Source organism: Herpailurus yagouaroundi, unplaced genomic scaffold (assembly GCF_014898765.1).
Source record: "Herpailurus yagouaroundi ecotype Mexico unplaced genomic scaffold, PumYag 77, whole genome shotgun sequence".
Taxonomy (NCBI): domain Eukaryota; kingdom Metazoa; phylum Chordata; class Mammalia; order Carnivora; family Felidae; genus Herpailurus; species Herpailurus yagouaroundi.
Genome location: NW_024412388.1, coordinates 46,225,791 through 46,246,980, shown reverse-complemented (window position 1 = coordinate 46,246,980; position 21,190 = coordinate 46,225,791). Strand labels below are relative to the sequence as shown.

The following is a 21,190-nucleotide window of genomic DNA, read 5'->3' as shown; positions in this document are numbered from 1 at the left end:
AGCCCGACGCGGGGCTCGAACTCACGGACCGCGAGATCGTGACCTGGCTGAAGTCGGACGCTTAACCGACTGCGCCACCCAGGCGCCCCAAGAATAATTAGTTTTAAGACGTACTATAACCTCTAAGCATAAGAGGTTACTAAGACTACTTGTATTTAGACAAGCTGGTTGCAGAAACCCCAATGAAAATAAAAAGATAGAAAGAAATGCCACTTCTGGGAAATCTATGCAGAAATACACACATGCACAAAGATACATGTACAAGGATGTCCACTGCAGCATTGTTTATAATAGGGAAAAAATGGGAAACAATATAATCATCTTTCAATAGTCAAATGAATTTTCATGTAGTGATACTATGGGAGAAGAATCAGCAGCCTTTTTTTATAAAGGGCCAGACATGAACTATTTTCGGCTATACAGCCCATAGGTCTTTGTTGCAACTGCTCGACTCCATCACTGTAGGGTGAAAGCTGTGTTCCAATAAACCTTTATTTACAAAAACAGACAACAGGCCAAATTTGGCCTTCAGGCCATAGTTTGCTGACCCCTGTTATGGAACATTATGTTGCTTAGAAAAAGACAATAGAAAATATGGGGGGAAATCTTCCAAATATATAAAGTTAAAAAGGCAAGTTACATACATTATGTATAATATGATCACATTTATGTAAAATATGCTTATGTCTGTCATGCACAATACGTATAGGCACAGCTTCTATACAGTGTATATTTTCGGTGCATTTTTTACATGATCTGAAAGTCCTACACCAAACTGTTACACAGGGGTCAGTTCCAGGGAAGGAAGTGAGAGAGGGTGATTGGGTGGGATGTGGGTCGGGGAGGGCGAAGGAAGACTTTCATTTTTTTACCTCAAACATATTTTCTTTCTGTAGCAATAAATTAAAAATTCAAAAACTGGGAAATGCTTAAATTAAAAAAAAAATAGATATCAGGATAGGCTTTTGAGATCTTGAACAGAATAAAAAACCAGCTGTTGGGAGTGGGCGTGGGGCCATTCTGATGGTTTCAGTGTTCCGTGTAGGTAAAGCACACTCATGAAGTGTATTTCAATGCTCCTTTGAATCACACGAGAGCAAGGTCATGGTCTGTGATCTTTTTGCCAATAAGCAGGGATTCATTTTCAAGTTAACACCTCACTATTTCATGCTTCCACTCTGTTTATCCCACAGTCATGATCAAAATCAATAAGAATCCCCTCTGATGAGTATTAGGGGCTGAATTGTGTCCCCCTGACATTTATGTGTTGAAGTCCTGGACCTCCGTACCTCAGAAATTGACTATTTTGGTGAGAGGGTCTTTACATAGGTAATTAAGTTAAAATGAGGCCATTAGGGTGGGCCCTAATCTCATATGTGACTGGTGTCCTTATAAGAGGTGGTTAGGACCCCGACACACACACAGGGAAGGGCAATGTGAAGACACAGGGAAATGGCAGCCATCGACAAGCCAAGGAGGGAGGCCTCAGAGGAAACCAATTCTGCCATCACCTGGCCTTGGACTTCCAGCCTCCAGAGCTGTGAGAAATACATTTTTGTTTTGTATAAGCTATACGTTTCTTTTGCCATTGCAGCCTGAGTGGACCAATATGCCACCTTAGGGGGACAGAGAGAGTTGCCTCACAGGACACTCAGCAGAGCAATTCTCCTAAAAGACCCTCTTGTGTTGCTAAAACTAATACTCGTGATTGAAGAGAAGCCATTCCCTGGGCCCAAGCAGTCAGGAAGCAGGACTCACCCCAAGGCCGCACTCTCTGACCCTGGAATGGGGTCATACAGGCTGCAGTCGCTTTCCATGACCCTGACATCTTCACAGTCATCCTCGTCAGAGCCATCAAGGCAATCCTTGTCTCCGTTACACACGAGGTGGCGTTTCAGGCAGCGACCTGAGAAAGGAGAGGCTGTGGATGCTTCCAGAGCCTCCCAGACTCCTCCCTCTTCCCATGACCCGCATCCAGAGTCACCAAGCCCCCCTACTTCTGAAACAGCCCCTCCCCCGCCTTCATCATGTCCATCCTGTCTCTGTCCTCACTGCCTCTGCCCTCCTAGCAGCCTCGCTGTCTCCCACCCGTAGCCCCCACCCCCTGTTCAGGCCCTGCAGCAGGCTCCCCTCTAGAATTCATCCTCCATATGCAGCTCCAGTGACCTTTCTCTATATCCTTCTGTGGCTCCTAAATATTCCCATTCTTCCAAATGCCACGGTCTAGCCCCCAGTTCCCTACCTGGCCCAACCTCTACCTCTCTTCCCAAAGCCCTGACCTGCAATCATTCTGCACTATCGCCAGCCCTTAAATCCCTGTGCTTTTGCATATTCTTTCTCTTAGCAAATCCATTGCTCCTTTCTAAGTCCCAACTCAAGTGCCCTTTTGAAGCCTGCTCTGACTTCCCAGCACAGATTTGAGCATCCCCTGCCAGAGAGTCCCCTTGGACCATGAGCAAACACCCATTACGCTGGCTATCATACAATATTATCATCACTCCTTATAGGTCTCTCTCCCAAAGAGACTAGGAGTACCTCGAGGTCAGGCACATCATCTTTTCACCTCTGTATCCCCAGCAGCTAGAACACTGCCTGGGACATACATGCCCAGTCAATATTTATCCAATGAACGGATGAATGAGTGAACTGTACCTTTTCTAAATGAATCAACAGATGTTCCTACAAACTTACATCAAAATTACTTGGGTTACTCGTCGGCTTAAAGCGCAGATTCCTAAGCCCCATCCCAAACCTACAGAATGCCAACTTCTAGGGGAAGGGCTCGGGAGTCTGCATCTTCACAAGCTCGTGAGTGACTGTTTTTGCACATTAAGTTTGACGGGCGCAGCTGTTATCTCACTGGAACGCTACTCACCTGTCTCCTTACACTGGAAATCCTGTCCACACTGCGCTTGCTCTAGACAAGCTGTGGGACTCTGACAGCTGGCTTGATCCCAGACATCACCACTGCAGATGGTTCCTCCAAACTTGTTTGGCTGCAGGAGGCTCCGGAATCGGTACTAAATCAGATTTTGAACCAGACACATTCATTGTCTATCAATCAAACAAGATTTGTGCAGGCGGGTGTCAGCTCAACATAAGGAATAACTGTCTCGTGATTGAGAGGTGCCTAAAAAGCTGTCTTTGGAGGGGATGTTCATAACTGGTGGTATTCAGCCAGAGGTGCCTCAACCATCAGCAGGGATATTGAATAGGGCCTTCAAGCATCCAATGAAAGACTCAAACAAAATATTTCTGGGGTCTTTTTACTTGAGAGGAAGGACCTTCTCCCCTCCCTTTTCTTCAACCACTTAGTACCTATTCATCTTTCATGATTCACAGTGTACCTCCTCTGAAAGCCTTCCCTAAGTAACATATTCCATAGTTCCTTGCACCTCCTTCTCTCTTCCCATTTGTCATATAAGGTCGTGATCCCTTGTCTGCTTATTCATTTACCTTTCTTACTAGTTTAAGAATCTTTTGCATGGTGAGGAGGAGTGGTGAAGGAAGGACCACGTCTTATTTGACTTCATACACTTGGCACTTGATCTAGGGTCAGGTACACAGGAGGCACTTTTATGAGATGTTTGTTGCTTTCCCTCTGTACCATTTCTTCCAGTCATGGCATCCTCTCTTTCCTTGGAACATATCGCATATGGCTCAGGTGGGGATGATCTCACCCCCCAAGTCACAGGAGTGTGTGGGTATGAACCAGGCCAGGTCAACCAGGGCACCATATGCCAAATTACAGTGATCGGTTTAGAGATTGGTTCATGGCTCAACCTTAGGGCAATCATTAGTCTCTCTGAAGATTTTCTTTTAGAACTATTAGAAAAGACCATTTCTTTTTGCCCAAGTTGCTGGGAACTGTGGGCATCAAGTGGTCATCTAGCCTACTTATGTTAAAAGAGACCATCCAAGAAATGAAGACATTATCTCAGTCCCTGGGTTCAGCTTTGACTGCATATGAATAAATCCTTGTTGAAGGAATAAAATTCACACCAATCTTGGAGCTCTATGATTTCATGATACTGCTTTCTATATGGTGCATAGCTTTGGGCACTAGTGTAGAAAGAGGAAGCTGAACACTAGGATATTCAGAGAAATATGAGGTTCTATTCCGACCTTCAAGAAGCTTAGAGTCTAGTTGAGGAGACAAAATAGATAACAATAGAAAACATGCTGTATGGAGAGCTCCATGCAAAGTGTCCAATAAGAGAATGTGCAGTGCCATATTTTCTGCTGCCTCTTGCCTTGGCTCAGCCCACAGGCCCCTCCTTCAAGAAGGTTCATAACTAAGTAGGAAAGCAAAGGTTTGAGCAACAAGAAAAGTGAGTTCCTGGCCTAATTCTTCCTTCCTGCCTTCCTTCTTTCCTTCGTCTTTTTCTTTTTTCTTTCTTTCTTTCTTTCTTTCTTTCTTTCTTTCTTTCTTTCTTTCCATCTTTCTGTCCTTCTCTCTTTCTGTCTTTCTTTTTCCTTCTTTCTTTTTCTTCCTTTTTCTTTCTTTTGTTCTCTCTCTCTCTTTTCTTTTTTCTTTCTTTTGTCCTCTTTCTTTCTCCCTTCCTCCCTCCCTTTCTTTCCTTCCCTTTCTTTCTCCTTCCTTCCTTACTATAGCTGATACACAATATTACATTAGTTTCAGTTGTACAACAGAGTGATTCAACTTCTCTATGTTACACTCTTCTCACTACAGGTGTAGCTCCCATCTGTCACCATGTGATGCCATTACAATAACACTAACTACATTCTCTGTGCTGCACCTTTCATCCCCATGACCTACTCATTCCATAACTGGAAGCCTGTACCTCCCACTCCCCTTACCCATTTTGCCCATCCCTCCACCACCTCCCCTCTGGCAGCCATCAGTTTGTTCTCTGTATTTATAGATCTGGTTCTGGTGTTTGTTTTTTTATTCCTGAATCTCTTTCTTACTTGCTATGTAAAGTATGCCTGGTACTTTGTACCTCAGTTTCCAAATCTGTAAAATGAGGTGGTTGACCTAGATGACCTCACTAAGTATAGCTACTAATGATTCTTTCACTGTGTTCATTTACCTTTGAGTTTCTGTTTCGTAATATGTAAAGTATGATGACCCCTCACTTTGAAAGGGTGATGTGAGAACTAAGTGAGAGAATGTGTGAGGAAATCACCTGGCCCTGTGTCTGACATATCATTGGTGCCCATTAAACAGAAGTGGTTCCACATCATTATCAATGGAGTTTTTCCAGAAGGTTCCAGTGGGTACATGTGGAGCTGCAGCTTCCCCCTCCCTCCTCTTGTCTACTTCTGCCTCCACAACTGCTCATTGGCAAAGAGACAGAGGTAGCAAAAAAGGTGAAGAGTAAATCTGTCCATTTGCCTTTCCTACCTCCCAGTTAATAACAGTGATAAGGGATTTATAAACTCAATGGGAAGAGAGTGTGATTAACAATTGGTTTGTAAATATGAGGACATTTTAATTCTCTTCCAACCTCTTGCCCCCCAAATCAGTACATAAAGAAGTGCTTAGCGTACCAACGTACAGCCAAATCTCCTTCTCACTCTTTAAAAAGTCCGTCAGAGTTTTAAGGCCTGCAGTTACCAACACAACGATGATGATGGTAACTACCATTTATTGAGTGTTTGTTGGCTGGACACTTCATATTCTTTATCTCATTTAATCCCCACAACTTTAGGAGGTCAAATACTATTCTGAATCCCATTTTAAGCTGGGTTAGAATTCCAGTTCTGCTACTTACTGTGTATGTGTCACTGGGTAAATCACTTAACATCTCTGACCCTCAGTTTTCTCATCTATAGAATGAGAGATATGGGGGTCTTGTGAACATTAGCAATAATACATGTAAAGAAGTCAGCACTTTGCCTGCTGTCTTGAATATACTCAGTAATAAGAGTTACCACATCAATATCATTTTGTTAGCCTGCTGTTGGGCTACTCCAGAAGGATTTATGACTGAATGGGAATTGGATTAGATGGCCACTAATATCACTTATGACTCTCCACAGAGTGGAGGGGGAAGCAGGAGAGTGAAGGGATCAGGCACATGGGCATTTTGGAATCAGACTGACCAACTGTCAAATCTAGGCTGTGCCTCTTTCTTTATGGGTGACCTAACCAAAGACCGTGGTATCTATCCGTCACTTACAGTTGGCTATGAAAGTCAGCTAAGAATTTATTAAAGCATCGGCACAGTGCCTGGTATATAGAAATGATTTAATAAACGGTAACTGTAAATGACATTATCACCTTCCCCTGGTTCCTGTATTGGAATGATGGTGCAGTCATGAGGTTCATTCCCACTGACTCCCCATTTTCTAGGTCGTTATCAAATAATGAAGACATTGTGTTGCCGAAAGGTTGGTGCAGAAAGTCCCTTAGGGATTTCTCCGTGGTAGTGCCTGTGTTGGTATCATTAAGATATCATTTTCTTTTCTAGCTAGTCGATAATATTTCTTTCCAGAAATGCACATCTTTGTTTGGGTGATTTTGAGAGGAATAAAAACCATATGAATAAGAAGAAACTAGGATGGTCTTTCCCTTACATAATTAACAGAATTTGTTTTAAGGATTTCTTTAAAGACACATATGTCTTTTTGAGTCATTACTTTGAGAAGTTCAATTCTAATTTGAATAGCAAGTCATTCACCTGTGCTCTCTGCTGTCTACACAGCAACACATGAGGGGAAAACGCAGTTTAGGATATGTAATAAGCTAAATACTGGCCATGCAAAGAAAGCAAGTCCTAGTTCTTAAAAGTTGTAAGTGTTACCTTATTTGGAAAAGGGGTCTTTATAGATATTATTAAGGTTTTTGAAATGGAGAGATTACACTGGATTGTCCAGGTAGGCCCTAACGGTCGTCATGATGTTCTTATAAGGGGAAGGCAGAGGAAGATTTAATACAGACACACAAAGGAGACACACAGAAGAAGAAGAGGTAATGTGGCCACAGGGGTGGAGAGCGGAGCCCAGAGATTGGCCCCAAGTCAAGGATTGCCGGTGGCCACCAGAAGCAACAAGAGGCAAAGAACAGATTCTCCCCTAGAGCCTCCAGAGGCAGCATGGCCCTGTCAAACCTCTGGCCTCCAGAACCGTGAGAGAATACGTTTCCGTTGTTTTTAAGCCACCCAGTTTGTTACAGCAGACTCAGAAAAGTAACACAGGATATCAAAGCAAAATGAGATTCTGGGAGCCAGATATCTTTGAACGGGGCAGTCTGGGATTCCTTGGCATATCTCAGAGACAGGAGAGGCAAAATAAATAATTTCAGGCTTTGGAGCTGAATAAATGAGGTCCCAATTGTGTTCCCATCCGTAATGATTTTGAATTCCATGTGATTTTGAACAACTCATTCACAAGGTAGCCCTGCATGTCACCGAAGACTGCGTCTGGAGGCCCACTCTTCAGAAGCTCAGGGGAGAGAAGAACAAGTCTTGATTCAGGCAGTGGCAGCTGGTTGGAGAGGGAGGCATGTGTAGTAATTATACAAACAGCTAACATTCACTGAACACTTACTCTATGTTAGGTGCCATGGAAAGCACTGTGCATACCTTACTCATTTAATACTCATAAGCCTATGCTGTAAGTACAATTCCTACTTCCATTTATAGATAAGGAATCAGAGGCATGGAGAGGATAAAATATATGCCCAAAGTAACATAACAAATAAGATGCAGAGTCAGAATCCGAGTGGTAGAATCAGAGCTTAACCACTTAGACTTGACAGTAATGTACCAATAGACAATGTTCAGGCAATGGTGTTCCAACTGGGAGAGGTGGGAGCCTGGAGACATCCTACCCTGGGTACATCCAGTAAAGGCATGTGTTGTCTGTAGAGATTTTAAAATAGTAATAAAACAGAAGTTATTCTGCCTTTTATTATTACCATGAGCCAGTAATTATGAACAAGGTCAGAATTTTAATACTCCGCCCTAGCAGAGCAGGTGCTCCCAAAGTCCCCCTTTCTTTGAGATGACACTGGGTTTAGTGACCATTTTGGACCGTTCAAAACCACTTTGGTGGGCAAGATAGACTCTTGTCTGTTGATTGGGTGTGTCAGCCTTTTTAAGCCATGAAAGTAGAATCCTCAGGAACATTCTCTGGTTTATCTCAGCTCCCCACAGATTATTAGCCCCTCTAAATGACCTTCATCGGAGGGCAACAGGTTGACCAGGATCCAGAGAGGCACGGGGATCAGTGTGCCTATGTCTGAATGGCCCCCTCTCTGCACATCAGCCATTAACATATACATCTTATGTAGCCTCACCCCATAATGACCTATAAACAAAAGCAGAAAAAGTTCCACCATCTATGTGCCCATGGCTTCCAAATACCTATTTCTAGACCTGATTTCAACACAGACCTCAGATTCATAGACCTATTTATCTCCATTTAAATGCCTAGTTCACCATTCAAATATCGAATGCCCCCAACCTGGTTAAAAATGTCTTACCTTTTTGTCCTGACATGGAAAGCATTCTGTCCACTCTGACCAGGTGCTCAGCTGGCAGTTAAGTGCTGTCAAGGTGGAACTCTGAACAGCCCGACTTACTCTCCTGTAAAGAGGAAAGACCCTTACTTCAATTTTTAAGATTTATATTATGGGGGCGCCTGGGTGGCGCAGTCGGTTAAGCGTCCGACTTCAGCCAGGTCACGATCTCACGGTCCGGGAGTTCGAGCCCCGCGTCAGGCTCTGGGCTGACGGCTCAGAGCCTGGAGCCTGTTTCCGATTCTGTGTCTCCCTCTCTCTCTGCCCCTCCCCCGTTCATGCTCTGCCTCTCTCTGTCCCAAAAATAAATAAACGTTGAAAAAAAAAATTAAAAAAAAAAAAAAGATTTATATTATGGTAATTTTTATTTTTGTTGTAAACTCAAAAAGGTCTTTTCATAGGAAGATATCTTAATAATATGAAAACAGATTAATTCTTCCTCACCTGTACTGAGATATAAATGAAAAAAAATTGTATATATTTTAAATTCACAATGTGATGGTTTGATGTACATTGTGAAGCGATCACCACAATCAAGCTAATTAATACATCTATTCCCTCACATAGTTATGTGTGTGTGTGTGAGAACACTTAAGATCTACTCTCTTAGCTAATGTCAAGTACACAATACAGTACTATTAACTGTAGTCAGCATGTTGTACATTAGATCCCCTGGACTTACTCATCTTATAAATTTGTACACTTTGACCAACTCCTCCCCATGTCCCCAGTCCTTTGTGACCACCATTGTACTCTCTAGTTCTTTGAGTTACACTTGTTTAGATTCCACATAGAAGAGAAATCATGCAATATTATCTTTCTCTGTCTGGCTTATTTCACTTAGCATAACGTCCTCCAGGTTCACCCATGTTGTTGCAAATGACAGGATTTCCATCTTAAAGAAGATGCCCTAAAGAGGGCTAAACAGATGTTGAAATTTTTATCTTTTTTTTTATCATTTTAAAATTCAAGTATAATTGGGGCGCCTGGGTGGCGCAGTCGGTTAAGCGTCCGACTTCAACCAGGTCACGATCTCGCGGTCCGTGAGTTCGAGCCCCGCGTCAGGCTCTGGGCTGATGGCTCAGAGGCTGGAGCCTGTTTCCGATTCTGTGTCTCCCTCTCTCTCTGCCCCTCCCCCGTTCATGCTCTGTCTCTCTCTGTCCCAAAAATAAATAAACGTTGAAAAAAAAAATTTTTTTTAAAAATAAAATTCAAGTATAATTAACATACAGTGTTATATTAGTTTCAGGTATATAAGTATAATAATTCAACAATTCTATGCATTACTCAGTGCTCATCAGAATAAGTGTAATCTTAATCCTCTTTACCTATTTTACTCATCCCCCTACCCACCTCCCCTCTGGAAACCACCAGTTTGTTCTCTGTATTTAAGAGTCTGGTTTTTTTCTTTTTCTCATTTTTCCTTTGTTCATTTGTTTTGTTTATTAAGTTTCATATGTGAGTGAAATCGTATGGTGTTTGTCTTTGTCTGGCTTATTTCACTTGGCATCGTACTCTCTAGTTCAATCCTCGTTGTTGCAAATGGCAAAATTTCATTCTTTTTTTATGGCTGAGTAATATTCCGTTATATATATGTATGCCACATATTTATCTATTCATCTATCAGCAGACACCTGAGTTACTTCCATATCTTGGTTATTGTAAACAATGTTGCAATAAACATAGGAGTGCACATATCTTTCTGAATTAGTGTTTTCATTTTCTTTAGGTAAATACCTAGTGGTGGGATTCCTGGATCCTACGGTAATTCTATTTTCAGTTTTTTGAAGAAACTCCAGTCTGTTCTCCACAGTGGCTGCACCAGCATGTGTTCCCACCAACAGTGCTTGGGGTTCCTTTTTTCTCTACATCCTTGGCAACACTTGTTAGTTCTGCTGGTTCTTATTTCAGCCATTCTGAAAGGTGTGAGGTGGTATCTCATTGCGGTTTTGATTTGCATTTGCCTCCTTTTAGTGATATGGAGCATATTTTCATGTAGTCTGTATGTCTTCTTTGGAAAAATGTGCGTTCATGTCCTCTGCCCACCTTTAATAGGATTATTTGGTATTTTGATGTTGAGTTGGTGTTGGGTATTAACCCTTTATCAGATGTATCATTGGCAAATATCTTCTCCCGTTCAGTAGACTGTGTTTTGTTTTCTTGATGGTTTCCTTCGGTGCACAAAATCTTTTTATTTTGGTGTAGTCCCAATAGCTTAATTTTGCTTTTGTTTCTCTTGCCAAAAGAGATATATCTATAAAAATGTGTCTGCAGGTGATGTCAAAGAGATTACAGCTTATGCTTTCTTCTAGCAATTTTATGGTTTCAGGTATGGCATTTAGACATTTAATCCATTTTAAGTTTATTTTTGTGTATGGTGTAAGGAAATGGTCCAGTTTCATTCTTTTGCATGTGGCTGTCCAGTTTTCCCAACACCATTTGTTGAAGAGACTGTCTTTTCCCCAGTGTACATTCTTGCCTCCTTTGTCATGGATTAACTGATCATAAAAGCATGGGTTTATTTCTGGGCTCTCTATCCTGTTCCATTGATCTATGTGTCTATTTTTGTGCCAGTACCATACTGTTTTAATTACGATAGTTTTGTAGCATATCTTGAAATCTGGGATCATGATATCTCCAGTTTTGTTGTTCTTTTTCAAGCTTGATTCAGCTATTCAGGGTCTTTTATGGTTCCATACAAATTTTAGGATTATTTGTTCTAGTTCTGTGAAAAATGCTGTTGGTATTTTAATAGGGATTGAATTAAATCTGTAGGCTGCTCTGGGTAATGTGGACATTTTAACAACACTGATTCTCTTAGTCCACGAGCACGGAATATCTTTCCATTTGTTTGCGTCACCTTCAATTCCTTTCATCAATGTTTTACAGTCTTTGGAGTACAGGTCTTTTACCTCCTTGGTTGAGTTTATTTGTAGGTACTTTATTATTTTTGGTGCAATTGTAAGTGGGGCTGTTTCCTTAATTTCTCTTTCTGCCACTTCATTATTAGTGTATAGACGTGCAACAGATTTCTGTATGTTAATTTTGTATCCTACAACTTTCCTAAATTCATTTACCAGTGCTAGTAGTTTTGGGGGGGAATCGTTCAGAATTTCCATACATACTATCACGCCGTCCGCAAAGAGTGAGACTTTTACTTCTTCCTTACCAGTTTGTATCAGATGCCGAATTCTTTAATTTGTAATGTTTGCCCATTGATTTGGGTATCTAGGTACCTGCAGAATGTACAACAGTGCCACCCTATATTCCCTTACCCTTCAGGTTACCTGGTGGGAGTGGGGATAGAGCAGGAAGGGTGTGTCAACAAACACAGGGATTCTTACTTGGAAGGCCTGGCAGTAAGGGCGCTTCCAACATTTGCATGATCTTATCTTCCTTCTTAAGAATTGCATGTACTGGGGCGCCTGGGTGACTCAGTCGGTTAAGCGTCCGACTTCGGCTCAGGTCATGATCTCGCGGTTCGTGAGTTCAAGCCCCGCATCAGGCTCTGTGCTGATGGCTCAGAGCCTGGAGCCTGTTTCAGATTCTGTGTCTCCCTCTCTCTCTGACCCTCCCCCGTTCATGCTCTGTCTCTCTCTGTCTCAAAAATAAATAAACGTTAAAAAAAAAAAAAAGAATTGCATGTACTATTTTTTTAAATTTACATCCAAGTTAGTTAGCATATAGAGCAATCATGATTTCAGGAGTAGAATCCGGTGATTCATCCCCTAATACAACACCCCATGCTCATCCCAACAAGTGTCCTGGTTTTAAAATGAAAGATACGTGGCCTCGTGCCCTTTCTCTGTTTTTCTATTTTTTTATTGAAGTAAAATACACATTGCGTAAGTGCGAGTATCCTAGTTATTTTTACGTGTGCAGTTCAGTGACATTCAGTACGTTCATATTTTTGTGCAACCGTCACCACTGTCTGTCTCCAAAACTCTTTTCATCTCCCTGCATTAATTTTGAGATGCAAAATCTAAGCAAAGGAAAAGGCTGTACAAGTTTTCCTTCCAGCCAATCACAGTTTTGAGAAATGAAGAATGAAAATTTATTGTGTTCCTACTGTATGCAGGTGTGATGCCGGAGGGTTTATATAAATTAACTCTTTTAAATCTATATCAGTCCTATGTGGATCAAGTTATTCTAATTTTAGAGAGACAAGTACAGAGGAGAGCTTGCAAATTTGTACATTAATGTTGCATCCTACAACCTTACCAAGTTTATTTATTACTTTTAACAGTTTTTTGGTGGAGTCTTTAGGGTTTTCTATGTATAGTATCATGTCATCTGCAAACAGTGACAGTTTTACTTCCTTCTTGCCAATTTGGATGTGTTTTATTTCTTTCTAGTGTCAGATTGCTGTGATTAGGACTTCTATGATCATGTTGAGTAAAAGTGGTAAGAGTGGACATCCTTGTCTTATTCCTGATGTTAGAGAAAAAGGTCTCCGTTTTTACTGTTGAGTATGATGTTAGCTGTGGGTTTGTCATATATGAACTTTATTATGTTGAGATACGTTCCCTCTAAACCCACTTTGTTGAGAGGTTTTATCATGCATGGATGTTGGATTTTGTCAAATGCTTTTTTCTGCATCTTTTGAAATAATCATATGATTTTTATTTTTCATTTTGTTAATGTGGTGTATCATGTTGATTGATTTATGGATATTGAACAATTTTTACATCCCTGGAATAAATCCCCGTAGATCATGGTGAATGGTCCTTCTATTGTGTTGTTGAAGGTGGTTTTATTCATATTTTGTTGAAGATTTTTGCATCCATGTTCAGCAGAGGTGGCTTGTACTTTTCTTCTTTGATAGTGTCTTTGTCTGGTTTGGGTATGAGGGTAATGCTGGCCTTGTAGAATGTATTTGGAAGCTTTCTTTCCTCTTCTAGTTTTGAAATAGTTTAGGGAAAATAAGTATTAACCTTCTTTAAATGTTTCATAGAATTCACCTGTGAATCCATCTGGTCCTGGACTTTTGCTTGTTGGGAGTTTTCTGACTACTGATTCAATTTTGTTACTAATAATTGGTCTGTTCAGATTTTCTATTTCTTCCTGATTCAGTTTTGGAAGAGTGCCAATTTCTAGGCATCTCTCCATTTCTGTTAGGCTGTTCAATTTGTTGGCATGTGATTTTTGTAGTAGCCTTTTATAACCCTTTGTATTTCTGTGGTGTCATTTGCTACTTCTCTTCTTTCACTTCTGATTTTATCAATTTTGGTACTCTTTTTTTCTTTTCTTTTCTTTTTAAATATAATTTGTCAAATTGGTTTCCATACAACACCCAGTGCTCATCCCAACAAGTGCCCTCCTCCATGCCCATCACCCACTTTCCCCTCTCCCTCACCCCCCATCAATCCTCAGTCTGTTCTCTGTCCTCAAGAGTCTCTTATGGTTTGCCTCCCTCCCTCTCTGTACCTTCCACCTCCCTTCCCCTACCCCATGGTCTTCTGTTAAGTTTCTCAAGATCCACTTATGAGTGAAAACCTATGGTATCTGTCTTTCTCTGCCTCACTTACTTAACTTAGCAAAATACCCTCTAGTTCCATCACCGTTGCCGTAGATGACATGTCATATAAAGGGCTAATATCTAAAATCTATAAAGAGCTCACCAAACTCCACACCTGAAAAACAAATAAGCCAGTGACATGGACAGAAGACATGAATAGACACTTTTCTAAAGAAGACATCCAGATGGCCAACAGACACATGAAAACATAGTCAGTGTCACTCCTTATCAGGGAAATACAAACCAAAACCACACCGAGATACCACCTCACGCCAGTCAGAGTGGCTAAAATGAACAAATCAGGAGACTATAGATGCTGACAAGGATGTGGAGGAAGGGGAACCCTCTTGCACTGCTGGTGGGAATGCAAACTGGTGCAGCCGCTCTGGGAAATGTGTGGAGGTTCCTCAAAAAATTAAAAATAGAACTACCCTATGACCCAGCAATAGCACTGCTAGGAATTTACCCAAGGGATACAGGAGTGCTGATGCATAGGGGCACATGTACCCCCAATGTATATAGCAGCACTTTCAACAATAGCCAAATTATGTAAAGAGCCTAAATGTCCATCAACTGACGAATGGATAAAGAAGATATGGTCTATATATACAATGGAATACTACTCTCTCTTTTTTTCTTGATGAGTTTCGCTAAAAGTTTACCAATTTTATTTATATTTTCAAAGAACCAGGAGAACTAACTTTTTCTGAAGAGTCAGAGTAGCAGAAAGCCCAGTGGTTAAGAACATGGGGTTCAGAGTAAGAGGACTGACTTTGAATCTTGCCACCTGCTGACTTTGAAAATTTGAGCAAGTTACTTAACATCTCTGAGCTACAGTTTTCCCATCTGTAAAACTTGGTTAAAAATAACATTGCCCAACGGTGTTATTGAAAACATGTTAAAATGCTTATGAAGTATTTGTTAAAGGTTGGCTTTTGTTATTACATGCTAAGATGTCCCATGGATTATCTCATTTAATATCTATAACGACCCTAGGCTGTATATATTATTAGCCCTACTTGTATAGAAGAAAGTTGAGATTTCGAAGAGCTAAGCAGCCCCAGAAATCATAGCCCAGGGGTGACAAAGGCAGAATTTGACCCAGTTTGATGGCAAAGACCATGTTCATTTCCCCATAATGCGGCTGCTTCCTCATTTTAAAAATCAGCCAACAAAACTGAGACAGTCAGAGCCTTGCCTGGAGTAACAGAGGTAAAAGGTAGACACTGGCCTGTCTACAAGGCCGTGTTCTTTCTGTTACCCTCTGCTGCCTCCTCAGAGGTTAAAGAGCTTACCCGGGTCACACAGGGTAAGGTGGACAAGCCACAAGCATGCCTGGCTCCAAGCCTGAGCTTCTTCCCAAAGCGTCATTGCTTCTACCACAGTGTCACAGCCTGGTCAGCCCACTGAGCAAAGTAGGAAGATTGTCTATTACCACCAATATTATCATAACTTCTGAGAGTCAGGCAGCCTCTACAGTGACAAATGGCACAATTATCACCCTAGTATATAAAAAAAAAAAAAAAAAAAAAAGGTGCTCCAAATCTGACGCTAATCATTCCATGAGCTACTAGTCAGAATGAAAGATGGCGTCCAGTCTGAAACCCTAGACAGGGATCCAGGGGATAGTCAGGAAAGTGATGTTCACCTTTAACAATGGTTTGTAGGAGACACTTAGATTCTCCTTTCTGCTTCTTCACTCAGTCTGTCGCTTTACGTTGCTTTTGTTGAGGTTTAGGAAGAAAAATCAGCCTCATATATTTATATATTTATGGAGCTGAAAATTCTAGATGGGTGAGGAAACTTTCATACTCCTTTTTAGGTAATTGTGGGTGTTCTGTCATACTACACTACAACTTGACAAGTTGACAATTTCTTTTTCTATTTTGTTTTTTTAATGTTTATTTTTTGAGAGAGAGAGAGAGAGAGACTGAGACACAGAATCGGAAGCAGGCTCCAGGCTCTGAGCTGTCAGCACAGAGCCCAACGCGGGGCTCAAACTCATGAACCGCGAGATCATGACCTGAGCTGAAGTCAGATGCTTAACTGACTGAGCCACCCAGATACCCTGACAAGTGGTAATTTCTTAAATGTTAGTTGCAATGTGGAATCTGAAAGCATGTCAATGAATTTTTTTTTTTGCACCCCGTTGCATTAAAGTCCACTGGTCTGTGTGTACCTTGAATGGACCTGCCACTCACACATGATTTTTAACATCAGGCATTGGAAACTTGGAAACTGATGGTTCACTATGCATATCTTAAAAATAGTAACACATTTCACTCTACAGTATAAAACCGTCAAATTTATTAATATCACCAGTGATCTCATCAAGCTCATAGTAGTGGATATGGTTTCCAAGGGTTTTTTTTTTAATTTTTTTAATGTTTATTTATTTTTGAGAGAGAGAGAAAGAGAGAGACAGAGTGTGAGTAGGAGAGGGGCAGAGGGAGAGGGAGAAACCGAATATGAAGCAGGCTCCAGGCTCTGAGCTGTCAGCACAGAGCCTGACGTGGGTCTTGAACTCATGAACTGCAAGATCATGACCTGAGCTGAAGCCAGACACTTAACCAACTGAGCCACCCAGGCGTCCCTCCAAGTTTTTACTTTTCGTTGGAAAGCTCACATGTTGTTATTTGGTTATTTGGTTTCGATGAAGTGATGGGCTCCCTGTTCAAGGTCTACCAAATAGCTAAGTTGAATAACCACAGCCTCGCAGCTATCTTGTCAGGTAAAAACAATGTTCCAGGAAACAAGTGGCTACTCTGATGGAACTATTCCAGCAATTGCTTTTCTCAAGACAATCATCATACTTCAGTGCAGTAGAAGTTCTTAATGCATTCTTCCCATTTTGTCACATAGAACAGCTAAATAACATGTATTCGAAGATTGAGGTTTAATAAAATTAATAACTTTTACTGTTTCAGGGGGGACTTTCTTAAGGAAAACTTCATTTCTTTCCTGTGAGTTTGCTGCCACTGCCTTGATTTGTACCACGACCAAAGTAGTTTTATGCACCATAACTTTTGCACCATCAGTGAAAATATGAGCGCGGTGAAAAGGCCAACTGACTTGGTATTATTGTGATATTGTTTTGAACTCACAGACTCCCTCTGAAAAGATCCTGGGGACTCCCTGGGGCCTATAGACCACACTTTGAGAAACTCTGGTCTATCAAATGACACTAGTGTATAAAACCAGTGCTACTATCGCTCCAAAGAAAATTTCAGTGCTCAGCTCACAATCTTTCCCTCTACCGCAGTTCCTTCCATCGCCATGGGAGACCTCATCATCCCCATAAATGAGCTATCCAACACTCTGCCCCTCAGTCACTCCTTGTCCTCATCTCCAGTGACCTTTTCCTCACTCCGCTATCTTCTATGGTCACATCCTGGTCTTTCTCACTCTCTGAAACAGCTCCTCCTCCAAATCACTAATTTGTCAGTCATCTGTGAATAGTTATCTGGGGGCTCCACAGTCTCTTCTCCCTCTATATTTTATGCTCGAGGATTCCCAGTGCACTTTTATTTGGACCTCTCTGGGGCTTTTAGCCTCTTGACACCTAAGCGTTCTCTCAGTATGATCCTTTCCTATTTTCCTTTCTCTTTATAACGAGTTTTGATTCCATGGTCTGTCATTTTGAGATCATAACTGTGCCCTAAATTCCTGGACTCCACTGTTCCCTTGATCACACCCACCTGTAAAACCCAACCCTGAGTGAACTATCGACCTTGATTAACTCAATCTCATAATAAATACCAGTTCCGAGGGCAATATTTTTCAATACCCAGATAAGTTATACACCTGCCTTCATATGATGTGGTCAATCTCTGCCCGTTTTCTCAACACTTAATTATCACACTTGTGCTATTTGTACAGTTTCTGTCTTCACCAGATTATAAGTTCTATGAAGGCAGATATTGCCTGTATATTTGCTGCTGATGTTCCAGCACCTGTTATGGTGCCAGATACGAGGAAAGTATTCGGTGGATATTTAGGAAAGGGGGGAGGGGACGAAAGAAGGGAGGGAAGGTGGGCAGAAAGCAGGGACGATGAGGAAGCAAAAAGGAAGAGAAGAAGGAAGGGGGGAGGGAAGGGAAGAAAAGAAGGGAAAGAAGGAAACCAATTTATGGGAAATAGAATGACATTGTTTAGAGACTTGTTTGAACTCGATTTCCAGTTAGAAGCTAAGTAAATAATTCTGGTAACTAGACGTTCAAATGGCTCAAGGTTCTGCCCATCCGTCATTTTTCTGATAGGTTTCCTAATAATAAAAGCTTGAGGTATAGGAACATGGAGAAAGACAGGGTTCTAATCATCAAAAGGTGGGAGAGAAGATACAGAGAGTAAAGGTTTGGGAACAGAAAATGATTCCAGCATGAGTTTGCTTCTCACTGTGGAATTGTCAAGGTAATGTCAGTGCAAGCCCACTGAGACTGCATTATGATGTCAAAATGGAAGGAAACAGTATTAATGGATGGGAGCAAAAGCCTAGACAGAGCAATGCTGTGTTGCTGTCGTTTTAAAAGCTTCGTGACATGATGTCTAGACAGAAGCACATACAGTAATGCTATCACTGAAGCAAGAATACAGAAGGTACACAGAACCATTCATTAAGGCATTACAAGGCTCCAACCTTTTAGCCAATATCAATATGTCCAGCATTTTCTCTTATCAGTCCAGCGAATCTTTAAATGTAGTTTATTTTTTGCTTATTACAAAAGTAATACATTCTCTTTAAAGAGAACATAGAAGAGATTATAAAAGAAAAAAATGCCCCCCAACCCTGCCACCATTAATATTTTGCTCTATTTCCTTTTGCTTTATTTTCATAATATAATTGAGGTCATACTGAGTATTACATTTTACATCCTGATTTTCCACTTAATATCATAGCAGAAATGTAAACTACTTATGATGACTACACATGGTTCCATTCCTCTAACATCAAACAATTAGATTATTGGGCACCCAATGTTTCCATATCCTCTTATTTCCTGAAGATATATCCTGTGGAGTGGGATGGCTAGGTTGAAGGATACAGGTGATTTTAAGGCTTATGACACTTACGGCCAAATGGCTTTGCAAAATAATTGTATCATTTTTCAATCACTTAGGGAACCGTGAATAAATCTGTGGTCTAGTAAATCTTGGCAAATAGTTTTAACCCGTCTCCAAAAAAAATAAAAGAAGCGTCTCCTAGCTGCTGAGAATCTACTCAAGCAATAACACATTTCATACAGAGCACTGGGAGTCAGGAGTCTTTGATTCTCGTTTTAGTTTATATCTACTTTTCTGTCTACTATAAGCAAGTTTCTTTAACTCTCTGGCTTTTAGATTTTTTAATCTATAGAATCACCCCCGGTCAATATAGTCAATTGCAGGATTTCTCAAAGTGTGCTCTGTGGCGTGCTCAACCTAGGGTTGAGAAGGAAGAGAAGAAAAATGACATGGTCAAATACGTTCAGATGAATTGCATACAACATGCTACTCTCAGAAATTTAAACTGCAACATATTGAAGGCCCTGAGAAGTCCTGCATTCTAATCTACCCAACCCAGCATTTCCCCAATTTTTTGAACACATCATTTCTTTTTTTCAGGTAACGTCTGTAAGATTGTGTAACACAATTGAGGAAACACTGATACAACACCAAGTGATTTTGAGTCTACCAAACATGCACTGCAACCCAGTTTCTGCCCCTTACTGAACTTTCATTTTATTATAACTGAAAAATAGTATAATAACCTATGTCTTGAATATGGAGTAAAATCATGTATGTAAAGCCCCAACCACAAGCCTGATGTACATGTCAGTTTCTACTCTCTAATCTTCTCAACCCTGTACATGCTCATCAAAACTGTCCACCTTCATCAAAAAGGTATTGAATGTCTACTCTGCATAGGGCTGTGGGTTAGTGAGATGCTACCCATCTGCTTTTTTAAATAGAATGGCACATTGGGCAAAGGGCCTAAAACCTAGAGTTAAACGTGGAATCTGCGAGTCAAATACCTAACCCCAGAATGTGGCCACCACAGCAACTGAAATCAAAAAATGATTAATCAGCTACCAGTTTTAGGCTAGAAGATTAGAAGGCCTAACCCTGATTATTGCCAGAGGATCATCCTAATAAATTGACTCAGCTTATATTTAAGGCTGATTGTCACTGATTATATAATCGTGAGGCAGATCCATTCAGTTCTACAGGGAAATCACATCATGAAACTGAGGTACTTTAAATGGCCTTTGAGAGTTTGCTGAGTCTCCAGCGACCTCCATGTTGCTAAATCCCGTAGAAAGTTGTCTGGCTTGGAAACTTAATGGCTCCAAACCTCAACTCTACCTTTTCTACTAACCAGCTTCTCTTCCTTCCTTCCGCTCGCCCCCGTATCCAGTGCTTTGGAAATGTCTGTCCATTTTACTTTCAAGATACGTCTCAAATATCTTCCCTTCTGCGTACCTCTGCTACCAGCACCCTAATTTAAGGCACCATTATCTATCATGAGATCACTGCTGGGGCCTCCTGTGGGCCAAGACATTCCACTTGAGCTTCCTCCAATCCCTTCTCTGCCCAGCCACCGGGATGATTTTTCCTCCCCTGCACTCCCATTTTTTAAGACCCTCCGGTGTTTTTTTGGTTGGTTGGTTGGTTGGTTGGTTGGGTTTTAGTACCCATAGACTGAAGTTCAAAATCCTCATCATGATGTCAAAGTCCTCTGTGATCTGGTGTCTGCCCACTTTTTTGACATCCTGTCAGGGCACAATTCCCTGCTCTCACGCTGTTGCCATCCTTCAGTGCCATGAGCATGATGGGCCATTTCCCACTGGAGGGTCTGAGGACGTGCTGATCTCTCCATTCTCCCTTTTCTTCGCATGGCTTCTCCTGACCATCCTACATCTCTCAGGTTAAATACCACCTCCAGAGAAACCCCACCCACCAGGCTGTCTTTCAATTGCTCTAATATCCTCTGTCAAAAGGATCTATTTGTTTCCTTCATAGTACTTATCACAGTTTTCTTACTGAAATGTTTTGTTTACATGTTAATCTACTCTATCGCTACACTGTAAAGTCCGTGAGGGCAGGAACATTTATCTGTTTAGTTCACCACCTAGTACCTAGCATACCTGGAGTATGGAGAGGAAGGAAGGAAGGAAGGAAGGAAGGAAGGAAGGAAGGAAGGAAGG

At 41.2% G+C, this 21,190-nt stretch overlaps 1 protein-coding gene across 1 annotated transcript in view; it reads right to left on the bottom strand.

Annotated features, from left to right (window-relative positions):
* The window catches only part of C8A (complement C8 alpha chain), a 68,326-nt gene that overhangs the window by 38,498 nt on the left and 8,638 nt on the right, over positions 1–21,190 (bottom strand). Inside the window, exons 2-4 of the mRNA XM_040470378.1 lie at positions 8,453–8,555; positions 2,876–3,020; positions 1,759–1,906 (exon numbers count right to left, since the gene is read on the bottom strand). Of these exons, the coding sequence (XP_040326312.1) occupies positions 1,759–1,906; positions 2,876–3,020; positions 8,453–8,555 (396 nt within the window). The remainder of the gene's footprint in view (positions 1–1,758; positions 1,907–2,875; positions 3,021–8,452; positions 8,556–21,190) is intronic.